At 33.1% G+C, this 26,203-nt stretch overlaps 2 protein-coding genes and 1 long non-coding RNA gene across 5 annotated transcripts; 1 reads left to right on the top strand and 2 right to left on the bottom strand.

The window, feature by feature from the left end:
- The first annotated feature begins 12,211 nt into the window (after positions 1-12,211).
- On the top strand, positions 12,212-21,060 carry LOC118447188 (uncharacterized). 2 transcript variants are annotated; one of them, XM_035878789.2, is made up of 5 exons: positions 12,212-12,645; positions 12,733-13,005; positions 13,083-13,228; positions 19,744-20,259; positions 20,360-21,060. In XM_035878789.2, exons 2-5 carry the CDS (start codon positions 12,751-12,753, stop codon positions 20,553-20,555), a joined length of 1,113 nt encoding a protein of 370 aa, XP_035734682.2. In that variant the 5' UTR covers positions 12,212-12,645; positions 12,733-12,750; the 3' UTR covers positions 20,556-21,060. The 2 variants fall into 2 exon arrangements, with proteins under 2 accessions (XP_035734682.2, XP_035734680.2); XM_035878787.2 differs by having other exon boundaries at positions 12,214-12,645; positions 12,749-13,005.
- Positions 13,648-19,224, bottom strand: LOC118447186 (carbohydrate sulfotransferase 11). 2 transcript variants are annotated; one of them, XM_085656354.1, is made up of 7 exons: positions 18,714-19,054; positions 17,513-17,682; positions 15,250-15,506; positions 14,748-14,988; positions 14,484-14,663; positions 14,219-14,376; positions 13,648-13,681 (listed from the first exon to the last, which is right to left on the bottom strand). In XM_085656354.1, the coding sequence occupies exons 1-7, from the start codon at positions 18,724-18,726 to the stop codon at positions 13,663-13,665; spliced, it is 1,038 nt and encodes a 345-aa protein (XP_085512480.1). In that variant the 5' UTR covers positions 18,727-19,054; the 3' UTR covers positions 13,648-13,662. The 2 variants fall into 2 exon arrangements, with proteins under 2 accessions (XP_085512480.1, XP_035734679.1); XM_035878786.2 differs by lacking the exon at positions 13,648-13,681 and adding an exon at positions 13,733-14,099 and having other exon boundaries at positions 18,714-19,224.
- On the bottom strand, positions 20,832-25,473 carry LOC146873035 (uncharacterized). The gene is made up of 3 exons (XR_014982035.1): positions 25,133-25,473; positions 23,765-25,047; positions 20,832-21,508 (listed from the first exon to the last, which is right to left on the bottom strand). It is a non-coding gene; the product is annotated as an uncharacterized LOC146873035 (long non-coding RNA).
- Positions 25,474-26,203: the final 730 nt, after the last annotated feature.

Here is a 26,203-nt window from a genome sequence, read left to right as displayed (position 1 = left end):
ATTTCTAATCGGGAAAACTTATTAATTAATAATTTCGATAATTTTTCAATTATTTAAACAATATTTAATGTACACGTAGTACAATATAGTAATATTTAAATAATAGTTTATTCGTTTAAACATTAAAAAGACGGGGACGCGTGAAAAACTAAAAATAATTTTAAAATAAAATTCCAATACTTAAAAATTTGATCTCGCGGTTGTTGGCCTTGTGCATTATAAACATAAACGATCCTTCGATTAACTTTGACGGTTCGCGAGTTAGTTTTCTTTTGCATTCCGACCAGTGCACATCAATAATCTCTATTTCTAATCGGGAAAACTTATTAATTAATAATTTCGATAATTTTTCAATTATTTAAACAATATTTAATGTACACGTAATACAATATAGTAATATTTAAATAATAGTTTATTCGTTTAAACATTAAAAAGACGGGGACGCGTGAAAAACTAAAAATAATTTTAAAATAAAATTCCAATACTTAAAAATTTGATCTCGGGATAGTTGGCCTTGCGTAATATAAACATAAACGGTCCTTCTGTTAACTTTGACAATTATCGAGTTAGTATTCTTTTGCACTTCGACCAGTACATATCGATACTCCCTTCCTAAACGCGAAAACTTATACATTAATACTTTCGATAATTTTTTAATTATTTAAACAATCTGTTACGTACACGGAGTACAATAAACTAATATTTAAACAATATTACATTCGTTTAAACATTACGAAGTTCAGAACGCGCGAGAAACTTAAAATAATTTTAATATTAATCTCCAATACTTCAAAATTTTAATCTCGGGATAGTTGGCCTTGCGTAATATAAACATAAACGGTCCTTCTGTTAACTTTGACAATTATCGAGTTAGTATTCTTTTGCACTTCGACCAGTACATATCGATACTCCCTTCCTAAACGCGAAAACTTATACATTAATACTTTCGATAATTTTTTAATTATTTAAACAATCTGTTACGTACACGGAGTACAATAAACTAATATTTAAACAATATTACATTCGTTTAAACATTACGAAGTTCAGAACGCGCGAGAAACTTAAAATAATTTTAATATTAATCTCCAATACTTCAAAATTTTAATCTCGGGATAGTTGGCCTTGCGTAATATAAACATAAACGGTCCTTCTGTTAACTTTGACAATTATCGAGTTAGTATTCTTTTGCACTTCGACCAGTACATATCGATACTCCCTTCCTAAACGCGAAAACTTATACATTAATACTTTCGATAATTTTTTAATTATTTAAACAATCTGTTACGTACACGGAGTACAATAAACTAATATTTAAACAATATTACATTCGTTTAAACATTACGAAGTTCAGAACGCGCGAGAAACTTAAAATAATTTTAATATTAATTTCCAATACTTAAAAATTTTAATCCCGGGATAGTTGGCCTCGTGTAATATAAACATAAACGCCTTCTATTAACTTTGACAATTCGCGAGTTAGTATTCTTTTGCACTTCGACCCGTGAACATCGATACTCTCTATTTCTAATCGCGAAAACTTATACATTAATACTTTCGATAATTTTTTAATAACATAAACGATTTTTAACGTACACGGAGTACAATAAACTAATATTTAAACAAAATTACATTCGTTTAAACATTACGAAGTTCAGAACGCGTGATAAACTAAAAATAATTTTAAAATAAAATTCCAATACTTAAAAATTTGATCTCGGGATAGTTGGCCTTGCGTAATATAAACATAAACGGTCCTTCTGTTAACTTTGACAATTATCGAGTTAGTATTCTTTTGCACTTCGACCAGTACATATCGATACTCCCTTCCTAAACGCGAAAACTTATACATTAATACTTTCGATAATTTTTTAATTATTTAAACAATCTGTTACGTACACTGAGTACAATAAACTAATATTTAAACAATATTACATTGGTTTAAACATTACGAAGTTCAGAACGCGCGAGAAACTTAAAATAATTTTAATATTAATTTCCAATACTTCAAAATTTTAATCCCGGGATAGTTGGCCTCGTGTAATATAAACATAAACGGTCCTTCTATTAACTTTGACAATTCGCGAGTTAGTATTCTTTTGTACTTCGACCCGTGAACATCGATTCTCTCTATTTCTAATCGCGAAAACTTATACATTAATAATTTCGATAATTTTTCAATTATTTAAACAATATTTAATGTACACGTAGTACAATATAGTAATATTTAAATAATAGTTTATTCGTTTAAACATTAAAAAGACGGGGACGCGTGATAAACTAAAAATAATTTTGAAATAAAATTCCAATACTTAAAAATTTGATCTCGCGGTTGTTGGCCTTGTGCATTATAAACATAAACGATCCTTCGATTAACTTTGACGGTTCGCGAGTTAGTTTCCTTTCGCACTTCGACCAGTACACATCAATAATCTCTATTTCTAATCGGGAAAACTTATACATTAATACTTTCGATAATTTTCTAATTATTTGAACAATCTTTTACGTACACGGAGTACAATGAACTAATATTTAAACAATATTACATTTGATTAAACATAACGAAGTTCAAAACGCGTGAGAGACTTAAAATAATTTTAATATTAATTTCCAATACTTCAAAATTTTAATCTCGGGATAGTTGGCCTTGCGTAATATAAACATAAACGGTCCTTCTGTTAACTTTGACAATTATCGAGTTAGTATTCTTTTGCACTTCGACCAGTACATATCGATACTCCCTTCCTAAACGCGAAAACTTATACATTAATACTTTCGATAATTTTTTAATTATTTAAACAATCTGTTACGTACATGGAGTACAATAAACTAATATTTAAACAATATTACATTCGTTTAAACATTACGAAGTTCAGAACGCGCGAGAAACTTAAAATAATTTTAATATTAATCTCCAATACTTAAAAATTTTAATCTCGGGATAGTTGGCCTTGCGTAATATAAACATAAACGGTCCTTCTGTTAACTTTGACAATTATCGAGTTAGTATTCTTTTGCACTTCGACCAATACACATCGATACTCCCTTCCTAAACGCGAAAACTTATACATTAATACTTTCGATAATTTTTTAATTATTTAAACCATCTTTTACGTACAAGGAGTACAATAAACTAATATTTAAACAAAATTACATTCGTTTAAACATTACGAAGTTCAGAACGCGCGAGAAACTTAAAATAATTTTAATATTAATTTCCAATACTTAAAAATTTTAATCCCGGGATAGTTGGCCTCGTGTAATATAAACATAAACGCCTTCTATTAACTTTGACAATTCGCGAGTTAGTATTCTTTTGCACTTCGACCCGTGAACATCGATACTCTCTATTTCTAATCGCGAAAACTTATACATTAATACTTTCGATAATTTTTTAATAACATAAACGATTTTTAACGTACACGGAGTACAATAAACTAATATTTAAACAAAATTACATTCGTTTAAACATTACGAAGTTCAGAACGCGTGATAAACTAAAAATAATTTTAAAATAAAATTCCAATACTTAAAAATTTGATCTCGCGGCTGTTGGCCTTGTGCATTATAAACATAAACGATCCTTCGATTAACTTTGACGGTTCGCGAGTTAGTTTTCTTTTGCACTCCGACCAGTGCACATCAATAATCTCTATTTCTAAACGCGAAACATTCCAAATTAATACTTTCAATAACTTTTCAATTAATTAAACAATATTTTACGTACACTGAGTACAATAAACTAATATTTAAACAATATTACATTGGTTTAAACATTACGAAGTTCAGAACGCGCGAGAAACTTAAAATAATTTTAATCTTAATTTCCAATACTTAAAAATTTTAATCTCGAGATAGTTGGCCTCTTCTTTTTATTAATATATACTATATTTTTATTGTTTTAGACGATTACCGGATCAGTTCTCCTTTGTCCTTTGAATGAGTAAACGTCGAAAGTCTCTTAGAATATCTTTGCTGCAACTATCAACAAATATTTAAGGTAAATATATTTTTATATCGTTTTTATATTTTTATTCTTACCTATCTGGTTCTTCAATAATTTATACAGTTTCTTATTGTAACAGTGATAGTAATAATTTTGTTTTAATTTTTTTGTTTCAGAACATCATTGTAGTCTCACGGGAAACAATGATTTAATCGAATATTTGTATTGCTGAAATAAGAATATCGCGAAGTAATATTTTTTCGTTCGGGTTTCGCGATTTAAAAAAGTGTATTTGCATCGATTGCGTGCAATGCAATCGTTAGAGTCAGTGTTTGCTCGCAAAGCGTTTTGTTTTTTCAACAGTCGCACAGACTGTTTATTTATAAAAGACAGTAGAGTTTCGCGAAGTAAATTCAGTGACCGTTCGTTAAAAAATATTCATCGCGTAATAGAGTCAGTGCATCTTTGAAGAGGATCTTGATCAGTTTAGATGTCGATCTACCCAATTTTAAAGATTCATCCACCAATTAATTTCGACTTAAACTGTGAACGAGTGTTTTGGAGCCATCGCAGAACTTCTTAAGTAGTAAGTGAATTTTTAAGTCCCTCCGATCACTCAATCATGTCAATGAGAAAGAAAGGTCCGAATTGGCACGAGTGATTGGTTGTAATTAATTAGTAGAAGAGCATTGAGTGACCACGAGTAAATTTCTTTGGAGATTTATTTGTGAATGGTTTTTTATTTTTTGATTTATTTATTAGACCAGGATAGGGTCTTCTTGTTCAAACGCGTTTATAAATATTACAAATTTGGAATATTTTAATTCATTTTTAAATATTTTTCTCGCACGATAATATCAAAGAATCGTTATCCATGAGCTTTAACAAAGAATGAACAAGAAGATATTCGCGATGGATAGTCTCTGGATTACAAGCGTAATTGTGCATAATTTTCTTATAATAATAAAAATATTCGCTTGTAAGAAGAAGCGTCGAAGGGTTTGTTTTATATTTTTAAATAACTATTAATTAAATATTTTATTAATTTGAATTGATAAAACAGAAGTCTCAATAGAGTCATTGATTTTAAAAAAGAAAAGTCGAGTAGAATAATTGCTAAAAAACAAAGAGACTTATAGAGTCATAGTTCGTATGCCTGAATGATAAATTAATTAATTTTTAGCTCAGGATTTTCAGCAATTAATATACTGATTCTAATTTCTCCTACGCTGCGAAAAAATATCTTCCGAAAAAATAATAATATGTTTTCAGATACGTTAGGATTGTGTTAGAGTTTTCTTTCATATCTTAGAATTTGGAATCAAATTTTGTCGTTACAGTTTTAGAATGCTAATCAATTAGGTTGGGGCACGAAGCAAAGAAGAGGCTATATGCTGAAGAGGTCCCCAAAATATGTGGCTCAAGAGGACAACTATTAGGCTATTGAGTTATTTTCGAAGGTTCACTAGAAACTTTCGAGAATGGCTCTTAGTCATATTTTAATTTTACCATGTTGTCACTCAAAATGCTCTTATGGTGATGGGTGTAGAGGTGTAAATTTAAAAAACTGAGACGAAGTAACTTTCCGTAAATAATATTCCCACATTGCCACGCGTACGCGAATAGGATTATTTCATATTTTATGCCTTTTTAATATTAAACTTTTTTTTAAAACTTAATTGAATTTATGATTCTAGTTTAATAAAATCAAATTTTACGTTAAAGTCGATTGATAAATTTTGCACATTTTTTCTTTTCTAAAGTTCAATTCAATTCATAATTTTATTTTAATAAAATCGAGTTCTATATTAAAATCATATATCTATGAAATGTACAGATAATACAATATTTTTTTCAGAGAAAATAATATTTCTTTAGATCAGTATTCAGCATATTTCATGTTTTTTGTTAATTAATCTTTTATTTTCCTTAAGTTTAATTAAATTAAATCCAGAATTTTATCGTTCGTATAATTTATATACGTATATACATATTCTTTTTTCTTTCCTTATTTCTTTTCAGCTAGTTCCAGGTCGTGGGATCGCCAACACAGCAAGGACACAGGAAGAAATCATCAAGAAGACCATCTTAACATTTAAATAATGTAGGATATAATATATAATTAATAAATGTAAAATATAATTAACTAATATTTAAACAATGTAATATTCTTAGCAACGTTATAAAGATCATATATAAGTACCACAATATACTATTGATTTAAAATTGAAATGCACAGAAAATTTTCTTCACTGTCATTACTATTTATTCTAATTTACTCTCATTAATTATCCTTTATATATCTCGGGTGGGACCCATGGGAGGGGGCCCATGGGTGAGGGCCTCTGTGCGGGTTGCTGTCTCAGCATCATGTAGAACTGCTTCTATTCTCTTATCTTTCTGTGGCTCTCTTTTTTAAGTTATATTTTTCTTGTTCTTATTTTCTATGTTATTAATATACTCTTATGAATTATGATTTATAGTCTCGGGTGGGACCCATGGGATGGGCCATGGGGGTGTGCCTCTGTGCGGGTTGCTGTCTCAGCATCGTATAGAATTGCATCTCTTTTTTTCTCTTTTCTATTTCATATTTTTCCTTTTAATTATGTTTTTTTAATATTTATTTATGTTGTCTCTTTTTAATTATGTTTTTAATTATATGTCTAATTATGTGTTTAATTATGTGTTTAATTATGTGTTTAATTATGTGTTTATTTGTGTTTATTTGTGTTTATTTGTGTTTATTTATGTGTTTAATTATGTGTTTAATCATGTTTTAATTATGTTATTAATATATTCTTATTAATTATGATTTATAAATTTTAGGTAGGACACATGAGAAGGTGCGGGCTGCTGTCAGCACCGTATAGAAATGCATTTCTTTTTTTCTCTTTTCTATCTCATGTCTTTCTTTTTTAATTATGTTTTCAGTTATGTTATTAATAAGTTATTTCTTTTCAGTTATGTTTCCTTAATATTTATTTATGTTGTTTCCTTTTAATTATGTTTTTAATTATGTTTTAATTATGTTATTAATATATTCTTATTAATTATGATTTATATATTTTAGGTAGGACCCATGAAAAGGTGCGGCTTGCTGTCTTGTCATCGTATAGAACTGCATATCTTTTTTTCTTTTTTAATTATGTTTTCAGTTGTTATTAATAAGTTATTTCTTTTCAGTTATGATTTCTTAATATTTATTTAGGTTGTATCTTTTCAATTACGTTTTCTTAATTTAATTTATTTATGTTGTTTTTTTAATTATGTTTTCAATTATGTTTTCAGTTATGTTATTAATATATGCTTATTAATTATGATTTATAAGTTTTAGGTAGGACCCATGAGATGATGCGGGCAGCTGTTTCAGCATCGTGCAGAGCTCTTTCTTTCTCCAGCACCCTCTTATCTATTTATACGTATTTATTTTCTATTTTATATATTTTTCTCTTTCTCTTATTCATCTTCTTTCTTTCTTTTTTAGGGATGATCGAGTAATCATGCAGCGATATTCAATATGTCTTTTCTTTTCTTTTTCTTATTTTCCCCTTAACTTCTTCTCTTCCAGGATAGATCATCAAGGGATAGTTCATCTCTGGTCGAATGCGTCATCGCCTGGCTCGATTCATCATCGATTTTTATACGCGGTTACGGGCAGGATAGGAGAACACTCGCACGTGTGTCGGCAAGCACAGGTGTGGGTGTTCGCGGGCGCGATTAAACTTCGTTTGATTGTTCGTATCGAAATCGCGAATTTAGAGTAGAGTCACCGTTTTTTAACACTCACGTGAATGAACGCGAGCGCGACTTAAAAGTCCTACCGGGGACTTCGTTTATATTTGCTCGAATATTCGATTAGATTACCTCGCGAACGCGTTTTTTTAGAGTAGAGTCACCGTTTTCCGAACACTTGCGTGGGTGTCCGGGCGCGATTAAAAGTCCTACCATGGACTTCGTTTTAGTGTTGAAATTCGGGGTGCGCGAACGGTTTACCTTGTAGTGCTGTACATAGTTTGCTGATGTTATGACAATCCTCATATTTGGTAGCGGGGCGGAAATCCCGACAAATATTATAGGAAAGTCTAAACACCGGTTAACATATGTCACTTTGGATTTCAACTTAGAGTCACCGTTATTCTAACACTCACGTGAGTGTTCGCGTGCGCGATTAAAAGTCCTACCGGGGACTTCGTTTTGTTTGCTCGAATATTCGATTAGTTTATTTAGACTAGAGTCACCGTTTTCCGAACTCTAGCGTGGGTGTCCGGGCGCGATTAAAAGTCCTATCATGGACTTCGTTTTAGTGTTGAAATTCGGAGTGCGCTTCGGATTTCAACTTAGAGTCACCGTTATTCTAACACTCACGTGAGAGTTCGCGTGCGCGATTGTAAGTCCTACCGGGGACTTCGTTTTATTTCTTCGACATATCGATTAGATTACTTCGCGAATTTGGATAGAACAGTAGAATCTACGTAATAATAACAAACGTGAGTGTCGCGAACGCGATTAATGCGCTTTGATTGTTCGAAATTCGGATGCACGAATTCAGATGTGCTTAATAATCCGTTATGCCTGAGGCGGAGGGTGTCGAACGGTTAAGCTTTCTGTAAGTGGAGTCCCTGTAGCTAAGGCTAGATACTTCCTGTTAGCTTTGTCCCATGCCCAAGATATCCGAAGCGGAAGGCATGAGGGATCGGTATCGCGGAACGCGGATTTTAGAGTAAAGTAGAGTCACCGTTAGCTCGTGGGTCTCCACATGCAGCAACCTCCACGTGGTGAGACCTGGATCGTTAATACTTGCAAAGTCTAATTGTAAATTTTTAAATGCAAGTATTACCGAACGAATAGCTGCATATTGTATTACTTTTCCAATATCTTTTCAAACTAATTCAAACTAATCATTAACATATTTTCATTTTATATAGCCAATAATACTTCAAAAGAAGAAATATAGCAGAAATCTATTGTACAATAATTCCTCAGAGAAACGAAAAGGAAATTTTTCTATCACACTTTTTCGTTCCCTTTCTTTCTATTTATTCTTATTATTTCTATTTATTCTTATTTATTTTCATTAATTATCCTTTATATATCTCGGGTGGGACCCATGGGAGGGGCCTGTGGGCGAGGGCTTCTGTGCGGGTTGCTGTCTCAGCATCATATAAAGCTGTTTTTCTAGTCTTATCTTTTTGGGGCTCTCTATTCTTCTCTTTCTGGGGCTCTCTTTTCTTTCTCCGGCTCTCGTTTCTATCTCATATTTTACTTTTTGAATTATGTTTTCAATTATGTTATTAATATGTTATGTCTGTTTAATTATGTATTCTTAATATTTATTTATGTTGTTTCTTTCTAATTATTTATTTAATTATGTGTTTAATTATGTTTTTAATTATGTTTTTAATATATGGTTATTCATTATGATTTACAGCTTTAGTTAAGATCCATGGGATGGTGTATTCCGCTTCTCTTCTCATTTCTTTTTCTAGGTCTCATATCTATTTATATATATTTATTTTCTATTTGTATTTTATATATGTATATATATATATATTATTTTATGTTTAATATTTTTTTTTTGTTCTTTTATTTTCTCTTTAGCTTTTTCTTTTTCAGGATAGATCATCGAGCTATAGGTTCATCAGTGGACGGATTCGTCGTTGCATATCGGGATTCATCATCGATTTCTATGCGCGAATACGGGAAGGATAGGAAGAACACTGGCGCGCGTGTCGGCGGGCACAGGCGTTGGTGTTCTCGGGCGCGATTAAACTTCGTTTGATTGTTCGAATCGAAAACGCGAATTGTAGAGTAGAGTCATCGTTTTTCTAACACTCGCGTGGGTGTTCGGGCGCGATTAAAGGTCCTACCGTGGACTTCGTTTGATTTCTTCAAAATTTCGATGGGGGTACTTCGCGAATTTCGGCTTAACAGTAGAATCTACGTAATTATAACACACACGTTAGTGTCGCGACGCGATTAGTATTTCTAAGGAGTGCGCTTTGATTGTTCGACATTCGGAAAGCACGAATTCAGATGTGCTTAATTATCCGTTATGTCTGAAGCGGACGGTGCAAATGGTGGAGCTATCTGTAAGAGGTGTGTAGTAGCTAAGCTACGCATACCCTGTTAGTTATGAAGCCAATGCATTGAAGCGGAAAGGTATAGCGGATCGGTATCGCGGTACGCGGATTTTAGAGTAGAGTCACCGTCAGTCCGTGGGTCTCCACATGCAGCAACTTCCACGTAGTGAGACCTGGGTCGGTATTACTTGCATACACTAATTATAAATTCTTTAACGCAAGTATTACCGAGCGAATGGCTGCATATTTTTTTACTTTTCCAATATCTTTTTAATCTAATTCCAACTATACATTAATATTTTTTCATTGTATATCGCTGATAATACTTCAAAAGAAGTAATATGGCAGAATTTTATAGTACAATAATTTCTCAGAGAAACGAAAAGGAATTTTTTCTATCACACTTTAATGTCCGGTGTCATTTCTATTTTTTTTTGTTTACTATCATAAATTATCCTTTATAAATCTTGGGTGGGACCCATGGGTTACTGTCTCAGCATCTTATAGAGCTGCTTCTCTTTTCTTCTCTTTCTGGGGCTCTCTTTTCTATTTCATATTTTTCATACCGATTTACTCTTATTAATTATGATTAATATGCTTTATTAGTATGATTTATTAGTCTCGGGTGGGACCCATGGGAGGGGCCTGTGGGCGAGGGCTTCTGTGCGGGTTGCTGTTCAGCATCATATGGTGTTGTTTCTCTTTTCGTTTTCTGGGGCACTCTTTCTTTCTCCGGCACTTTTTTTGTTCTCTGGTTCTCTCTTCTATATCATTTTTTTTATTTTTCAATTATGTTTTTAATTATGTTATTAATATGTTATGTCTGTTTAATTATGTATTCTTAATATTTATTTATGTTGTTTCTTTCTAATTATTTATTTAATTATGTGTTTAATTATGTTTTTAATTATGTTTTTAATATATGGTTATTCATTATGATTTACAGCTTTAGTTAAGATCCATGGGATGGTACATGCCGCTTCTCTTTTCGTTTCTTTTTCTAGGTCTCTTATCTATTTAAATATATTTATTTTCTATTTGTATTTTATATATGTATGTATATATTATTTTCTGTTTAATATTTTTTTTTGTTCTTTTATTTTCTCTTTAGCTTTTTCTTTTTCAGGATAGATCATCGAGGGATAGGTTCATCAGTGGACGGATTCGTCGTTGCATATCGGGATTCATCATCGATTTCTATGCGCGAATACGGGAAGGATAGGAAGAACATTAGCGCGCGTGTCGGCGGGCACAGGCGTTGGTGTTCTCGGGCGCGATTAAACTTCGTTTGATTGTTCGAATCGAAAACGCGAATTGTAGAGTAGAGTCAACGTTTTTCTAACACTCGCGTGGGTGTTCGGGCGCGATTAAAAGTCCTACCGTGGACTTCGTTTGATTTCTTCAAAATTTCGATGGGGGTACTTCGCGAATTTCGGCTTAGCAGTAGAATCTACGTAATTATAACACACACGTTAGTGTCGCGACGCGATTAGTATTTTTAAGGAGTGCGCTTTGATTGTTCGACATTCGGAAAGCACGAATTCAGATGTGCTTAATTATCCGTTATGTCTGAAGCGGACGGTGCAAATGGTGGAGCTATCTGTAAGAGGTGTGTAGTAGCTAAAGCTACGCATACCCTGTTAGTTAAGAAGCCAGTGCATTGAAGCGGAAAGGTATAGCGGATCGGTATCGCGGTACGCGGATTTTAGAGTAGAGTCACCGTTAGCCCGTGGGTCTCCACATGCAGCAACTTCCACGTAGTGAGACCTGGGTCGATAGTACTAGCGATGTATTGAAATCTAATAATCGATAAATCACGCAACGCAAGTACTATCGAGCGAATGGCTGCATATTTCCATGTATTTTCATAAATTTCTTTCAATTTAATTCAGGATAATAATGCAAGACGTGCATTATTATCAAAAGGAGATATATCCATGAGAAATTGAAGAGTGTGAATTCTCAATTTACTAACACTATTTATTTTAACTCATTTTAATTTATCAAAGTGTGAAGTAATGGTATAATCAACAGAAGGTTATACTCCGATACGATAGACGCATATATTGAGAACAGCATTTCCGCTTGCGTTTGTAGTTCATACTTTGTCGATACGCGTCGCTGAAGTCGTATGTACGCTTCAGCGAAACTGCCTTAATCTTTGGATAGTAATTTTATTCATATATTATTCTCCCTAATATTATTATCTGATAAAAGTTTATTATATATTTTTACGTTGGTGTTAATCGGTAGAGTTTGATACATTTTGATGGTAACTCGTCGAATGTATTGTCGATGGTATCAAAGTACTGTCAACTATATTTTTCTTTTCATTTCCATGAAATACCGTTATCTTTATTTCTCATAAATATCATTTCAAAGCCACCTTTATACGTTGGAATGTTTACATTTTAATGAATATTTATGAGGCTTTCGTAGGATCGCTTAGGTCTTTCATGTGGAGATTGCTGCGTACAGAGATCCTGCTATTTATAAAAACATATTATAGATTTAAGAAGACTTTAATTTATTTCGTCAAAACATTAAGATTTAGTCGTGTCGGAGTATTGATTGTTACTCGCAATGAAACGGGACGATTGATGTCTTAACTACGATTAAGAGGTTAAACATTCGAGAGTTTGTTGTTTACTTGATAAGTGTTTATATAATCGCTTGATGTTTTCTAACGACTTTGCGGTTTTATGAAAGGTTTTATTTTTCAAAGATATGGACTGTTTCGACGACGATATATTTGAATTTAGTGACAAAGATGAAGATGCCTCCATTTCTAAAACTACATCTCATAAGGAATTTAATCCCATCGAGGAACATCTTGTAAAACAATTAGATTCAATACAGAATAGAATAGATAAAGCAAAAAATGAACTCGAAGAAATGAAAGAAACGGTTCGGCACATCTCAAATAATTTACTTTACAAAGCTGTCTTTGGCCAAGATAAGAATGTCGATTCAGACAACGATGTAAGCCATTATTTATTACAATTATCAATTGTTTAATGCGTTAGCAACAGGTATTTCTTTATTTATATTTGTTATAGTTATACACTGTCGAAGGAGAACCTGTATTAATAGAAAAACACGAAGAAGACAAACCCTGCGATTTTTTGGTCTGGAAGGAACAATGGCAATATGTTCTTTTTGATAAATGGATATTAGGCGTAGTACTACAAAATGTATCGTTTCAGTAAGTATCTGCTCCCTTTCTCTCTGTCTCTTTCCCTCTCTCTTTCTCTCTTTTAATATAACATGATATTTTTCTTCTGCAATGTAGATGAAACAGCGAAAAGTTTATGGCTACTTATAATAAGACATTAATACTATAGGCGGTTATTTTTCAATTTCATAACATGTTACATATATTATAGCAATGAATTATAACAATTATTTTACAATATTATAGAGAAAAAGTAACAATGGCATTTCCTTCTTTCTACATAAACGTATCTTTATAAAAGTTATATTAGCAATTTCATTGCATAGCCGCTTGTAGATTTATTATCCTTGTTGAGAAGTTTTTCTTTCCTTTTTCTTCTCGTTTTATCATTGATTTCCACGTCTTTCCAAGCTGTCTTGTGCATTAGATGCAAGCATCAAAGATGTCTCTCAGTTGCACGATAATTAAATAACAAAATAATTTCTAGAGGAAGTAATGGATCAATGTTTAATTTTCATTGTAAAAATTCTCTAGAATATTTGAATATTTATTACATTAGGAAAATATTTAGGATAATGTATTATCATTTAAAGTACATCTTTAAAATTATGTTTCTTTTTATTTCTATGTAATAAGTTACTCTCAATCTCATGACTATTATATACAGATAATATAGCAGTTTTCAACTTTATGAAAGCATAATCTAATGTTTCGTTGTTTTTCAAGTAACAATTTACATTTATATAAAAAAAGGAATGCTACATTCTCATAAGTAATACGTTCGACGCGTCATATAGTTTAAGTATTTCGACTTCAATTTTTGCATATCAACGTAATCGGGTTGTCTTTTCCAAGTGGAATATATTCCTCGGGAGAGTAATCGAAGAGTATAAAATCATACCTATAATAATGATTGATATTTACTAGGAAATCGTTAATATCGTATTGCTATTAGGGAAAAAAAGGAAAAAAAAAGAAAAAAAAATACAATACACTCGTCGATTAAAAATTTCTTTGTACCTAAACATCTCATAGAGATCATTGATCTGTGTCTTGGACAATTGAGCGAAATAATTTTTAACGACGTCTTTCGTTTGAACACCTCTCGTTGGATTTTTCCATTCCGGTTTAATGATATGTCCAACGTGTGCCTGCTTTATAAGGAAGTCCTGATCTTCCTAAAGATTAAAATTCATTCTTTTTTTTTCTCTCTCTCTCTCTTTTTTTTTTTTTTGTGAATACATTAGAATAAAAGGAGTCGTCGTTATCGCGTAACGTAACTTACTCGAAGTGTTTCGAATTTAGCGATTATATCGAATCGCACTTGGCAGGGCGTGCAAAAGTTGACTATCGGTGTCCAGTGCATATCTAACTCGTTTCCAGCTTTCCACTGACACAAAAGCCATCTTACAAATTCTTCGAAGAATGGATATCTCGGTCCATGTTTTCCATTCGTTTTCGTATTCTGTAAAATAATTAAGAAAATCGTGTCAAACGATAGAGAAAAAGTCCCAGGATTGTTTGTTAAAGTGATTAAAGTAAAAAATACCTTCAATCTATAATGCCAAACTATATGGGCACCGAGATTACTGTGAAACGTATGGGGTAAACTATGCTCCAGTTTGTCTCTATAGGCACTCAATAGTCTCTCGAAGGGATGTCTCACGATTAGAAAGCTGATACTATCGTTTAAAAATTTTGCTAATTCTTCGGCCGTGTGTCTAGGATATTTTTGCCGTGCCAGAGAAACAGGCACAGCTTTAGAGGCTTTCAAAAATTGAGGACTGTATCTGAAAGATTTGTTTTAAACGATCGGCAAAAACCATTAAAATACCATACAAATAATTTAAATGTAAATTTAAATCATGATATTGCGTATAATAGCGCGGAGAGAGAAAAACAAAGCTATTAATTCATTCATATTGATAATATTTAAGTCTTTCGAATATAAGTATTATATTCGAAAGAAAAAAGAAGTATTAAAAAAAGAAAAGAAAAAGAAATGGAAGAGATAAATCAGATAAATAAAGATTTAGGATTAGATTTCTTACCCTGCAAGTAGATTAAAATTATACATCCACGAAGTGGATGCTGCTTTGAATACGTTGCACCATATCAGATGATATTCTCTATTTACAAGGAACTCCCAGGCATTGGGCTTGTGAAGGGAATCGTTTCCAGGACGATCGAGTCCTTCCTCGGCACACTTTTCCGCCAAAAATTTTCTTCGTTCGTTCAAACGAGCCTCCGTTTCCGCAGCCGTCGCTTGTTCGATCATTTTCTCCTCTGGCGTTAGGTTGGCATCGTCCTTAAAATATATTCCACAAATGTGAACAAATGGAAAAATGAATGAATGAATGAATGAATGAATGAATGTACGAATGAACGAACGAACCAGTTTATCCCAGGGTCAAGATCCCCTGTGAGCACGTGCGTACGTGTATTGCTACGTATATGCATACGTATGTATTTATGTACACATACATACGTTAATATACCCGTCTGTATATATATATATATATATATATATATATGTATGTATGTATGTATGTATGTATGTATGCATGGAAGTATGTATGTATGTATGTATACATCTACCACAGCGACCTTCTATTGCACACGCAAGGTTAAGTCAATTTCCACAATTAAACTAAACACTTTTATCTATGGGCCATTCGCGCGTCCTACGTTACGTTGCATCGGGAACGATGGAGTCGTGTTGCAAAACACGTGACATTTGACCTACATATGCATTTGAAACAGATGCACCATATAAATTATAATAATATGTATAAATCGACCTCGTAAAACGATCTTATCGTTTCATATGTAGATAAAGATTGTAGATCTTTAAATTGAATCACATCGAGGACGATAAAAGAGGATTAGAAGGGAGGAAAAGAGAAGGGAGGAAAAGAACGAAATAAGAAATAAACAAAAAGTAAGTAAAATCGATCGTATCTTCGAGACAATATCAATTTGTCTTGGTAAAAAGATGATGCCATAAGGTAAAAAGGTGAGATAAAGTTGACCGAGAAGACCGAACGTATAATAGAAGCGCTGCTTTCCGTTTATTGATTTCGTTCTAGAGACTATACCGCTATTGCAAATGTGGGCCACACCGCCGCACGACCGAAGGGCTGTGGGCGGAGGTGGTGCATCAGTGAGAAGTCGATCTTGGTGTTGGTGTAGGCGCGCATCGGAGTTATACCACACGTATTTACATGCATACATACATACGTACATACGTACATACATACATACATACATACATACATACATACATACATACATACGTACGTACGCATTGTGCAATCGTTCTTCTTCTCCTTTTTTTTTTTTCTTCTTTTTCCTACTACCCAGTTATGCTTATTAATGTTCGCATTAGGCGATACGGTGGAACAACGTATCTTTTGACTTTGCGTATATATTCATACATTCTTATCGTATTAAAGCACATGTCCATGGAGATATCTCCTTTGATAATTCTTTTTATACGATTATTTGTATATCTGAATTGTTTACATATACTGCCAAGCAACGTCGCGTGGGTTTCATATTATGGGGATTTATCGATCGTTCTAAAAAAGAAAAAAGAAGAAAAGCGGGGGAGATTAGAATCGGACAAGGAACGAACAAGAGCTTAGATATTCTTCTTTTTTTTTCTTCTTCTTTTCTTTCCTTTCTCTCTTTTTTCTTCTTTTAAAACAAACAGATTTCAAGGTTGATTTCGTTGAATTTTTCTACCAATTGTCTCTTCTCTCTCTCTCTCTCTCTTTTTCTTTTCCCTTTTATCGAGAGTTCGCTTAGCGTGACCGCGTCTCAAAGCCAAATCCCACATACATACATACATACATACATACATATATATATATATCTTATCGTTCAACTTTGCTGCTCTTTTGCATAGTTCAAAGAGGCCGTATCGGCCGATCTGCGTGTGTCCATGCGCCGCATTGCGTCTGGAACTTCGCCAATCCGTGCTTGTCGTGTTTTAAAAGCGACCCTACAGATTTCGATCTCTTTAAGAGATTCTAAGGTGAACAAAGTTGTGATGTTTTAAGAACTTTATCGAAAATGTTATATAAGAACACACGCGTTATAACGTAATTCGTATAGAACCATGTCCAATGACAAATTCGATGACCTTAAGATAATCTAAATCCTTGGATAAACGAGTATAACGGTTACGGTTACGCGGCTTCTTAAACTACCTTAACTATTCCTTTTTAATTAGATGAAATCGAAGAACGAAAAGGATAAAGTAAAAATTTAGAAATAAATATTTCCTCGTTTTTTTTTTTTCTCACTCACGTCCAAAAGCGATCCCTGTTGCACGTTGTTGGTACCATCTTGATTGGAGAGGGCTAAGATGATCAAGCCCACGATCGCGGCAGCTAAAATTGCTCGACGAATACCCGCGAATACGTGACGTCGTGGTGTCATCTCCCTGAGAACGTTCTTCCTTCTGTACTCATATCGGACTGAAACAAACGAATGAATTCCATTTTTTCTTTTCCCTCTGTTTTATATTTTTTTAACATCGACGAAATGTCTCCGATAGTTCGAAGTAAACAATCGTTTTGTTTGTCACATAAATGTAGAATATACAAAATCGTTGATATTGTTACACGCGTAATCTTTTTTTCGCGTTTAACACATTGACGCATACTTTCTTCCATTCTTTTCTTTTTTCCTTTTTCCTCGACGTACTTTTTTTTTGTTTTTCTTTTTTTGATTTTTTTTTTTTTTTAACGTTCCACTATTCATACAAGGAAGTTAAATGAAATGAATGCCTTTTGACAGTACTCATAACAGTAAATTAATACACGAACGGTATAATGTTTAAGTTACATTGCTGACAAATACCGTTGTATTTAGCCGTAATTTGCGCCAACGTGTTAATACCGTCAACAATTGCGCCAAGAGAAAACCGATTCTTCTCTGTCGATCATTTTCACTGTGTCGAATATTCCTTATTGGTAAGCAGTATTTTGCAATATTTTTATTATTCGTGAATAAATCAAAATTGAAGCGCGTCAGGATTGAATTATGCAAGTATCCCCACACGATGACACACGAAACGTTTGCGTAGTAGTCAGCGAATTTCCGATGAGATTTTTCAAGAAGTTTGTTTTCCACACGTAAGAGATATATCATGAACATCCTTGTCTCTGAAGTAAAAAAAAGGTGAGAGGCGTTCCTTCTCTGTGATTAACGCTTCTCACGCGTATTTCAATGATCACTTCCGGCCGATATCGTTCTCGCGTAACGCCAATTTTGCGAAATACCAAGTTACATGCATACGTGGATTTACGTTACGCCCTTTTCTGCTTATTCCTTGAGAAACATTCGACTTTTACGTTCGTTCATTAATCACGCGCTTTTGTTATCTATCTATCTATCTATCTATTTATTTATTGTTATTACTTATTTGTTTGTTTGTTTGTTCGTTTGTTTATTCTTTTCTGCCCCTTGTTGTTTCGCATAAAGAACAAAAATACGAATTCTCTACCTTTTTCGGGCATACAAGCCGAAAATCCCGCGACGTCGGGCTTCGTTAGAGCATTTATATCGCACTTCTCTGTAAACGAGCCGTTGAGCGATCCCTTTTATTGTCGTGTTATTGCTAGCTGTAATTGTTGTCGTCGTCGTTTCGAGAAAAGTCACACCTTCCCTCTTTCCGTTTTTTTTTTTTTGGATCCCTTCCGACCGTCCTTCTAGATGACGCACGTGATTCTCGCGCACGTCTACGCGGAAAGAAATGCGCGAACGGATCGGATCACCGAACGATCACGGCGGCATCACGTAGATCACTGAGCGTTAAAACGGTCGTCTGTACTCGTCTAACAATATGAGCGACCGAGCGGGCGAACGAACTACTGAGAGAGATAGATAGATTGGTAGATGGATAGATAGAGGGAGAAAAAACAGAGAGAGAAAGAGAGAGAGAGAGAGAGAGAGAGAGAGAGAGAGAGAGAGACGCCAGGCGTCCCAACGTCCAGCGTCGTTGCTCCTGATGATGTTGCTGCTGCTGCTTCTGATGCTTCTGCTCTGATGCTTCAGCTCTGCTGCTGCTGGTGCTGCTGCTAATTCCAATGGTAGTGGTGGTAGCTGCGGTTTGTCCGTGTACAATACGCGTACAGTTCCGGATTGGCTGGATTTTTCGCGGGTCGATTTGTCGGCATTGGAAACGAGCAGCGCAAGCGCGAGACAAGTCGGATAGGTCGGGAGGTCGAGCAAAGGGAAGATGTTCCGCAAAAGTGGAGTGAGAGACGAGGAAACACCGGGAGAGACGCCAAGGGGGATAGATGAGCTTGATCCAATGCCCGACTTTCTTCTTTACCGTGAATCGTTCAGACGAGGGAACTGGTAACAGGGACTTTAATAGAAATAGTACAGATCATCTGCTATTTCGGATCATTAATTCATTCGAATGTTTTGTCACAGATATTCTTTGATTTATTTCATATTACATATGTTATTTTACTTTTCATGATATCTTGTTCGTAACAAATATACACGTTTTCTTCTTTTCCTTGCAGAACGTTAAACGAACTCAGATTTTATGCCTTACCGAAAGGTATCAGCGAGATTCACGGCGTCGTTTCAGCTTTCTGGGAAGAGGAGAACGATCTTTGGAAGAGGATTAACTTGATCTCCTCGAAGAGGGACAACGTCGTAGCCACGCTTGTTCTCGATCCCTTGGATTTTAATGAAAACACGATCATCGAGATATACGGCACGATATCCTACGAGAACTTGGATACGGAATTGCAGATAGCCATACCGGTCGTTACTTTCACGTCCCACGATATTCTACGTGGAACCTATAAATTAAACTATTCGGAACACCCGAAATACACCGTGTTAGCGTTGAAAAGTATCTTCGTTGAGACGATCCTCGAGCTTCCATATCAATTTGATTCAGAAAATTTCATTAATCTTTTGCGATGTCTCGATGCAAAGAAAATCTTAAAAAATGTTTATTGCATCGAGAACACCGAATGTTACGCCATTATAGAAACTTTATCGGCAAATAAAATAACGATATTGGCGAAGTAAGTGATATCGATAAATGATATCTTATGAATGTTCATTTAAATGATCTATTAAATTTTCGATTAACGTTTCTCCAAAACGTTTTTTTTTCCCTTGCAGAACAATGTCACGGTTGAAGTTAATCCTGCGTATGATACAAGAGGAATCCTCGATTCCCATTACGAGACTCGAGGAATCCGGTTACGTTGAAGAAGCGGCGGAGGCTTTGATAGAAGAATTGGAAATGTATCTCGGTGATCTCAATCTTGCGAGAATCCAAAGGGCAAGGATAAAGAGCGACCTGCTTATACCGTGATCGACGAGTGTACGACGAAATCACGTATCTTGAGACGTCTGTTAAATCGTACGAATCGTTTAACCATCCCCCGTTCTTTCGATTTTATCGAATAACAAAGTATCTCTAACGTTTGGCATTTCTCTCAAGAGATTTTTTATTATCTTTTTTTTGTTTTTTTTTTGTTTTTTTTTTTTTCAATAAATTAAGAAAGAAAGAAGGGATAAGGCTAGAGGATCGTGGAAAATGGATTTGTGTGCCTCCATAAAAGAATTCAAAACCTCTAAAGAATATCGATTTTATTTTTTCAAATTTTACGTACGTACGTATGTACGCACGTATGTATATGTGTACATGTGTGTGTATGTGTGTGGTGTGTGCATGCATGAGTGAGTGTGTGTGTGTGTGTATGTTGTACGTTTATATCGCATCTGTACGGTGAAACGTAGATAATATATTTTTTTGAAGCCGGATATGATGCTGAACACGACAGTGCACTCAGCCAATCAATGATAGTGGATTGTAATGCTGCTCTTTTATTTCGTTCTTCTTTTATTTCTTTTCTTTTCTTCCTTTGTTTTCTTGTTCTTTTGAGAAGATAATCGAAAGAAGCCGATTAAAAAGGTTTGATATTGTAATATTTTTCTTGATTTTTTTCCCCTTTTCTTTACCGTTGCAAGATGACGAATGTGATATATTATATATTGAATATATTCTGCCAAATATATATATATACATATACACACCCGTACATATATATATATATACACACGGCAAGTCTGTCCGTAAGATCTATGTATTCTAAAAGCCGAGACATACCATGCAGTACGGCTTCAAAACTAGAAATGGACGGGTGAAGTCGAATATTGCCACCGATGGTACGTAGATGCTTCTTTTTAATGATTTTATCTTTTCTTTCCTTTGGGATAATAATTTTTCTTTTTTCTTTTTTTTCCTTTTGCCATTCTTTATCTCTGAAAACACATCTAGGGTTAACATAATTTTGCATCTTTTGCCATCTTCGCTCTTTGATATCTTTAATTTGTTCTCCCTCTATTTTCTTTTCATTTTTTCTCTTTTCTTATCTTTCCTTTTCTATTCTTATCTTTTCTTTTCTTATCTTTTTTCTTTTCTTTTTTTTCATCGTGCTCTTTCTCCCCTTTGCTCTTTTTCTTTTCACCTATCTATTTATCTACCTACCTATCTATTTTTATTTCTAGCTCTAACTCTAACTCTATCTATAACCCTATCTCTATTTCTACCTCTATTTTTGTCTCTGTCTCTCTTTCTCTCTTACGAAAAGAGATTCGCTTAGACAGTGCTTTAATAATCGGTTCAATTTATACGCGCGTAATAGCTATCACGAAAAAAAAGATCGCGATACATTTTATACGATACAATCGATCAATTAATTGCTCTTTTACATGTAGTTATCTACATGCATTGGTATATCGAACCGGCGGCTTCGTTAGCTTCTTTGCTTCTATATTTTGCGTGTTCTGCTTCTTTTTTTTCCTCTTTTCTTTTCATTTATTTCTTTTCTGTTTCTTTTTTTTTTTTTTTTTTTTACTTCGTTTTATTTTCCCCGACATATTTTTTCTTTATATTTATGTTTTTTCTTTCTTTTTTATAATGCAGTACATACTTGTACATACATATATATATATTTTCTGTTCGATTATATATATATATATATATATATATATATACATATATAGGTAGCTTTCATCTCTTACGTATTTCAATAATATTTCTCGCTAAGGCATTCGTTTATGGCAAGTATATTTGATAAGTGCCGATATTTAAATGTGCGTGAAATACGATTTATACATAGGTTACAAAAGTATATTGACAAACGTTCGCATGTCTTCTTTTATAATTCGCGACTATTTTGCTGAAGTAACCGAAAAAAAACGGGAAAAACATGGTTATCGATTACACGTTGGAAAATGTCACTACATGCTCACGTTGATATTTACTATGCGTAAGTTTTCCTCGTGTATATATATATATATATATATATATATATATATATATATAATTTATATATATACCTCTTTGGTTAAAATATATCGAATCACAGTCTACGATAGCTGGAAATAATTTCGAAAGTTTATAAGTCTCTTCCAGCGTAGCACGTACGATCACTAAGTTTTCTTTCAATTATCTAGTATACTATAATATAGTACATATATGTGTATGTACATATATATATATATATGTATATGTATATACAAACAAGTGTAACGCGCAGCATAATTTGCACTTTGGAGTACTTGAGTAACTTGAGAGTACTCGAGCGTATAGAGGATGACACGATCAACTGGGTATTAGTTGACGACGTGATCTCTGGTTGTCCTTGAAAATGAACAAAGAAAGGCTGTTTTCAGAGTAATAAGTTACTCAGCTCGAAGGGAGAAATACAACGATAGAAAAATAATACTTTTCTTTCTTTCTTCTTTTTTTTGTTTTGTATTTTTTTTTTCGCGAATCCATTTTGGTCGAACATTAATATCGCCTTGTTTAAGGTATGCCTTTGTGCATGCACATTTATTTACGTTTATTCGTGTAAATTTTGACGAATTTGTCGATGAATAGAATAATGCATTTTTCGATTGAACAAGACTACGTATTAATACCAAAAATTCGTTTTCAAAGGTACAATTAATTAAATTATGCTAACCAAGGCAATACAAAAATTCGAATATGTACTAAATAGATTTTATCTAATAACGAGATCCCTACGACGATTTATCGACGAGCGTTAGAAAAGAAATAATGTAAGAAATATCGCGAAGGAAATATTTAACTATAATATATTATTTTAAAGAAGACATTGTCAGAACGACTCCGTATCTTTTTTTTCTTCTTCTTATTCTTCTTTTTAGTTTTCTTCTTCTTTCCCTAATTCTAATAGCTCTTAAAATTTAAAGTAATACGCGAGGACTAATTTTTTTTTTTCTAATTCTCTGAATCACAAATCTCTAATATTGATGCACTTTTTACAAGATTTTTCGTAGCAAACTAATAAAACGACTCGAACGTACGAACGATTGTACTTATGTGTGTCATCCACGAGAATAAAGTTCGAAGAAAAATGATAATTCTATGTTATATTTAGTCAATTTGCCTTTTTCTCTTTTCCCTAATAATATTACAATTTATAATAATAATAATATGTGTGTGTATGTATGTATGTATATATGTATGTCATTTGAACAAGCACCTACCATTAGTAATAGCGTCCTATCATGCTCTTTCTTGGCCTCTCGTTTGCTTTGTCGTTATTATTTTTCTTTTGTTTTCTTTTTGTTGTTTGCTCGTGTTTTCCGTTTTTCTTTTTTCCTTTTTTCTTTTTTTTTTTTTTTTTTTTATGTTAGAAAAGAACAGCCCTCAGCTGTCCGCAGAAAATTAATGGTTTGTCTAATAGAAAAGTGTTGATAGATCGCTTTATTTGTTAACCGGTGCTGCATAGCGTACATACATACACATTTACGCTATAACCGTTATATTTTTTACAACGTGCGCGTTTACGGGTTGAATTTTGTAGAAAATTTCTTTGTAGAAAATTGACGCTAGGGTATTATTTTCTGTCTTATTCTTGATTTTTTTATTCTTTCTTTTTTCTTTTCTTTTGTTTCTCTCCTTTTTGTACATTTTTTTTTCTTTATTTTTTTGTCCCTTTCTCTTTTTTTTTTTTTTTTTTTTTTTTTTTTTTTTTGTTATGCTCTTTCCTCCTTTTATAAAGCGTGCTACACGAGAATCCTTCGCGAAACGCCAGAGAAATAATTTTTACACGGCGCCATACGATTTTACATTATATTCACTATAACTTTTCTTTCCTTTAATTTCAATCCACAACTTCGAAATTAATTATTCTTCGCACGAGCATTCTTCTTTGTTCAACAAGTTTTTCCGCGATCATGATGTCAAGGATTGATTAATCAACGCGATAAACAGCATTAACGATTCTTAATGTTGTTTAAATTTAAAGATATTCTTTTTGCGAAATAAAAATTTTTAGCTTCTTTTTTTCTGCACTCATCGCAATAATTATAATCGTCACGTTTAAAAGGATTACGATGATGATAAGCGTAAAGAGATTCTATTGGACACGATCAATTTTTGCTGAGATTCTTTTTTTTTCCTTTTTTTTCTTTTTTAGTTTTCTTTCATCGTATTATTACTTTCGTTGTGTACATAATCACATACGATATTTTTTTTGAAAATATAAATCATTCGCGAGAGAAAATTCATCGACGCGTGATTTTCTTCCTTTTGAATTTCTCTCCCTTTGTCTTTTCTTTTTCTTCTTTTTTTCTTTTTCTTGTTTTTTTTTTTTTCAATTTCTTCGATTATTTTTTAATAAGGAGACACCGTGTAAAAAATATTTGATAAATATTTTGCAGCATGTAATATCTAACAAAGCTTAGCGTTTCTACACGTTTTAAAATTTTTCATAATCGCCGATGAAACCGTTTTTCCATTCGTTTATTCGACCTCGCTTGTGATCCTTCAAACCGAAAACAGAAATTATTCTTTATAATCTAATCTATATATATGTATATGCGTGTGTATGTATATATTTAAGTACCTACATATTATCGACTAAGGCTCGTTTTCTTAAACTTTTTCTTGGACTTCTTCGACATCAAGAAGTGACGTTAATCGTGCCGACCATTGGATCCATTTGCGTTCCAAATGAAAATTATTCCATTTCGTTCCTTGTCATATCTTCATCGTGCACCAAAAAAAAAATATCTCTTCTCGCTCGCAACAAAAACATTAAGATTAACCTGAAGCCTGATAAATGTAACGAAGCGCGAAATTAATTCGTCAGTTTTACTATCAGTTTTATGCGATCGGAATAAATATGTGGAAAGTACGAGAGAAAGAGAGAGAGAGAGAGAGAGAGAGAAAGAGGGAGAGAAAGAAGAAGAGAGAGAGAGAGAGAGAGAGAAAGAGGGAGAGAAAGAAGAAGAGAGAGGGAGAGAGAGAGAGAGAGAGAGAGAGAGAGAGAGAGAGAAAGAGGGAGAGAAAGAAGAAGAGAGAGGGAGAGAGAGAGAGAGAGAGGAATGAGAAGGATGATCGTTTGAAATGTCTATCTTTTTGATTATATATATATATGTATATATATATATATATATATATATATATATATATATATATATATATTCGGTCGGTCTTTTTTTTTAATTGCTGTATAGCAGGAAACAGAATTTTATTAAAACTATGCACGAAAATGCGATATATAAAATGCCTTTTTTTTCCTCTTCTTTTCTTTCCTTTTCTTTTATTTTTTAATTTTTTTTTTTTTGTTTTTTTTGTTTTTGTTTACTCTTTTTCATTTCTAAAGGAACGCAGATGAAGATCTAGTGTGGCAAAAATCCTTTGCAAAAGTAAGTATCAATGAAGTCTCGCGAAATATGTTTCTCATTTCCTAAACAGAAGGTGTGTGATATGTACACGATTTGCATTTGCACATTATTTTTTCTTTTTCTTTTTTTTTTCTTTTTTTTTTTTTCTTTTCTTTTCTTTTTCCTTTCACGTAGAATAGTAACTATTGATACTATGGAACTTTTACATAAACATCGGACGATGTTTTGCTTCGTGTGTCTATAGTCTCGCAATTCGCAAACGACTGTTTATTTCTTTTATTATTATTATTA

The sequence above is a fragment of the Vespa mandarinia genome, chromosome 4 (genome assembly GCF_050613455.1).
Source record: "Vespa mandarinia isolate Hongniang chromosome 4, ASM5061345v1, whole genome shotgun sequence".
Lineage (NCBI taxonomy): Eukaryota > Metazoa > Arthropoda > Insecta > Hymenoptera > Vespidae > Vespa > Vespa mandarinia.
The sequence above is the reverse complement of the archived record's forward strand: the minus strand, read 5'-3'. Positions and strand labels throughout refer to the sequence as shown.

What these genes read in the sequence shown, in the direction of transcription:
- LOC118447188 (XM_035878789.2), top strand. Translation starts at nt 12,751, where the DNA reads ATGGACTGTTTCGACGACGATATATTTGAATTTAGTGACAAAGATGAA. An exon ending in ATGTCGATTCAGACAACGAT is followed by an intron (nt 13,006 to 13,082) that starts GTAAGCCATTAT and finishes TATTTGTTATAG; the next exon opens with TTATACACTGTCGAAGGAGA. An exon ending in AAAATAACGATATTGGCGAA is followed by an intron (nt 20,260 to 20,359) that starts GTAAGTGATATC and finishes TTTCCCTTGCAG; the next exon opens with AACAATGTCACGGTTGAAGT.
- LOC118447186 (XM_035878786.2), bottom strand. An exon ending in CTAAATTCGAAACACTTCGA is followed by an intron (nt 14,377 to 14,483) that starts GTAAGTTACGTT and finishes TTTAATCTTTAG; the next exon opens with GAAGATCAGGACTTCCTTAT. An exon ending in GATCTCTATGAGATGTTTAG is followed by an intron (nt 14,100 to 14,218) that starts GTACAAAGAAAT and finishes TCATTATTATAG; the next exon opens with GTATGATTTTATACTCTTCG.